At 37.9% G+C, this 3,886-nt stretch overlaps 1 protein-coding gene across 3 annotated transcripts in view; it reads left to right on the top strand.

Moving 5' to 3' along the window:
* The window catches only part of LOC106870812 (probable peptidylglycine alpha-hydroxylating monooxygenase 1), a 36,304-nt gene that overhangs the window by 18,280 nt on the left and 14,138 nt on the right, over nt 1-3,886 (top strand). For all 3 annotated transcript variants that reach the window (XM_014917028.2, XM_014917026.2, XM_014917027.2), the window contains exon 2: nt 2,505-2,639. In XM_014917028.2, coding sequence (XP_014772514.1) covers nt 2,523-2,639 — 117 coding nt within the window. In that variant the 5' untranslated portion in view covers nt 2,505-2,522. The remainder of the gene's footprint in view (nt 1-2,504; nt 2,640-3,886) is intronic.

Below are 3,886 nucleotides of genomic sequence, written 5' to 3'. Positions count from 1 at the left end.
TATATATATATATACGACGGGCTTCTTTCAGTTTCCGTCTACCAAATCCACTCACAAGGCTTTGGTCGGCCCGAGACTATAGTTGAAGACACTTGCCCAAGGTGCCATGCTGTAGGACTGAACCCGGAACCATGTGGTTCGTAAGCAAGCTACTTACCACACAATCACCATTATCATCATTGTTGTCGTTGTCGTCGTCATCAAACTCATGCTTTAAGATCCGTTTTCCATGCTAGCGTGGGTTGGACGGTTTGACCAGAGCTGGTAAGCTTGCAAGTTGCACCAGGTTCCAGTCTGATTTGGCTTGGTTTCTACAGTTGGATGCCCTTTCTAACGCCAACCACTTTACAGTGTGTGCTGGGTGTTTTTTAGCTTACCATCGGGGCACAAGTGCTTTTACATGGCACCAGCACAAGTGCTTTTAATGTGGCACCGGCACATATATGCACATGCATATAAATGCGAATGGCTGAAGAAACGAGAGAAAGCAACCCTCAACACATTTGGTTGGAGTTTAATAATTTGGTTGTATTTAATAATTTGACTCAACTGTACATTACTTAAAGTTTCATGGTAGTTGGACACATCCACCTCTTCAGATGTTCAAAGATAGATATGTGTGTGAGTGTATGTGTGTGTACAGACTAAAAATGCAGAGTACAGCAGAAAGGTTAATAAAAACAAACACATGAAGACATAAGAAAAAAACCATGCTCTCCACTCCAGGCCATGGTGAGTACGACTTGAAAGACAGAAAAAGAAATGGCATTTAATGAACTTTGTAGAAATACAAAATTTTTTCATCCATCTTCATGTGTTTGTTTTTTATTAACCTTTGAAATCAGGGTGACCTTTCTGCTGCACCCTGTAGTTATAGCACTGAAACAAATTACTGTTAATCCAGTGAACTGCCAAGAATATATCAATAGTTAAAGGCAGCAAGCTGGCTGAAACGTTAGCAGACCGGGCGAAATGCTTAGCGGCATTTCGTTTGTCTTTACATTCTGAGTTCAAATACTACTTAGGTCAACTTTGCCTTTCAGGGGTCGATAAATTAAGTACCAGTCGATCAGATCGACTGGTCTCCTCCCAAAAAAATTTCGATGTGTGTGTGTGTATATATATATATATATATATATATATATAGATATTTGCACACACACATATATATGAATATATATATATATATATATTCATGCAGGTGACACGTAAAAGCACCCACTACACTCTCTGAGTGGTTGGCGTTAGGAAGGGCATCCAGCTGTAGAAACTCTGCCAAATTAGATTGGAGCCTGGTGTAGCCATCCGGTTGCACCAGTCCTCAGTCAAATCGTCCAACCCATGCTAGCATGGAAAGCAGACGTTAAACGATGATGATGATGATGATGATAGACACGATATACATGTGTGTGTGGAGCATGTGTGTGTGGAGCATGTGTGTGTGTGTGTGTATGTGTGTGTTTATGCATACTCAATAACACTGGGCACTAAGTGAATTTCACACCATTTTGCTAAAAAAACACACTGAATCGTTCTGTGCCAATATTTATTTAGCATGAAGGTATTTGTTTTGAAAACAAGCAGCAACAACATCGACCACAATTTTATACATAGCTTCTGTGTGAATTACATGACCAACACCTACCGAATATGTAATCCAATAACCTCGCAAACCAAAGAAAAACAAACAATAAGTAAATAATAATTCGTTCTACTGCTTGTTTTCAAGTAGTTTAGTGCGTAAATTCCTAGAAAATTTTTGTTAATAGAGACAATATGTGTATTGACATATATATGTATGCATGTATGTATGTATATATGTATGTATGCATATATGTATGTATGTATGTATGTGTGGATGGATGGATGAATGAATAGATGGATGCATGCATGTATGTTTGTATGTATGCATGTGTATATGTATGTATGCATATATATATGTGTGTGTATGTCATCATCATCGTCGTCATCGTCGTTTAACGTCCACTTTCCATGCTGGCATGGGTTGGATGGTTTGACTGAGGACTGGTGAACCAGAAGGCTGCACCAGGCTCCAATCTGATTTGGCTCGTCTTCGTCTTCTTCTTATTCTTCTTCGTCTTCTTCTTCGTCTTCGTCTTCGTCTTCTTCTTCGTCTTCGTCTTCTTCTTCTCTGCCAAGAATTCACAACGACCTCGAACCCACAAGAGTAAACAAGAGAGACACAGATAGACAGAAACAAGGAAAATGCCCCCTTGTATTTGAATGCTATGCAAATATTATTTTTAAAAACTTTTCATTGTTTTCCATACTTACAGTTGAAAAAGTCTCAATGACTGAAACCGGTACTGAAATGTTTCTTATAAAATTATTTTAGCATTTTCTACCTTGACATTTTTTCCATATATATATATATATATCAACTCATGTGTTCCTTTTCAACCTTCTACATAAATATATATACACACACACACATACATGCCCAAGTATATATATATATATATCTTTTTCTTTCCTCTTTCCAGCACACCAACTTATAAAAGATGACCAGTACTCCAGCTGTGACTCTGTCACTACTCGTGTTCTGCCTTGCTGTGACAGCCATTTCTGGAAATGTCAGAAAAGTGAAGCTGTTGATGCCCAATGTACAACCCACAGTCGTGAGTATTCATATATCATTTGTTTCTTTTTAAAGTATTGCTAATATTACAAGCATTATCCTGAGACAGAAAGCTGCTAATGTGACTTGATCAATGTCTGTATTGCTTGTTAAGCAACTTCATTGGGTATTAAACTTTCAGGCATTTGTCATTCTGTCTCCTAAAATGAGACACCATAGTTTATTCTTGCGATTTATTCTTGCTTTCATTAAATATTTCGTCACCTTCACATCTCGCCACCTTCACATCTCGTTACCTTCACATCTCGTCACCTTCACATCTCGCCACCTTCACATCTCGTCACCTTCACATCTCGTCACCTTCACATCTCGCCACCTTCACATCTCGTTACCTTCACATCTCGTTACCTTCACATCTCGCCACCTTCACATCTCGCCACCTTCACATCTCGTTACCTTCACATCTCGTCACCTTCACATCTCGCCACCTTCACATCTCGCCACCTTCACATCTCGCCACCTTCACATCTCGCCACCTTCACATTTCTGCCTATGGTTTCAGTCAAGGAATGTGATGAGCTGACAGATTACTTAGCATGCCATACAAAATTCTTTGCAGCATTTCTTTCAGTTCTTGTCATTCTGAGCTCAAATCCTGCCGAAGTCAACCTTTCCTTTCATCTTTTACAGGTTCACTGAAATAAGTACCAGTTGAGCACTGGGGTCGATGTAATTGACTAGCCCCTAACAATCGCTGGTCTTGCACCAAAATCAATTTGAAACCATTATTTCGATCAGGACAAAGTTATTGCAGAACTGCAATAACAAATTAATGGTGATGACCAAGAAATATTCTGAGCACTCAACTGTATTATCTATTATTCATCTTGATACTTCAGATGGCTTCTGACAGTTACTATAAACGTGTTGAATAACATAATAGTGGGTGGTGCTGATATGTTGATATGAATTCTCACAAGATGGGAATAGTAATCCATGCGAACTTTGTGTTGTTCCATGCACACCCAGCAGTTGTGCGGATTTGCAGACAACTGCAGTGGATGGTGTTGAATGTGTTTGGGAGAACAATCTTAATGGCATACTGCCAAGCTTTAAATTTTTTAGATACATGTACACATACACACACACACACATGTATATATATATATTTGTGTGTATATATATATTTATTTATATATATATATTCATATATATATATATTTATATACATTTATATATATATATATATATATATATATATATATATATATATATATATATATATAT

This window comes from Octopus bimaculoides, chromosome 15 (assembly GCF_001194135.2).
Source record: "Octopus bimaculoides isolate UCB-OBI-ISO-001 chromosome 15, ASM119413v2, whole genome shotgun sequence".
Classification (NCBI taxonomy): Eukaryota; Metazoa; Mollusca; class Cephalopoda; order Octopoda; family Octopodidae; genus Octopus; species Octopus bimaculoides.
This window is presented reverse-complemented; position numbering and strand designations above follow the sequence as displayed.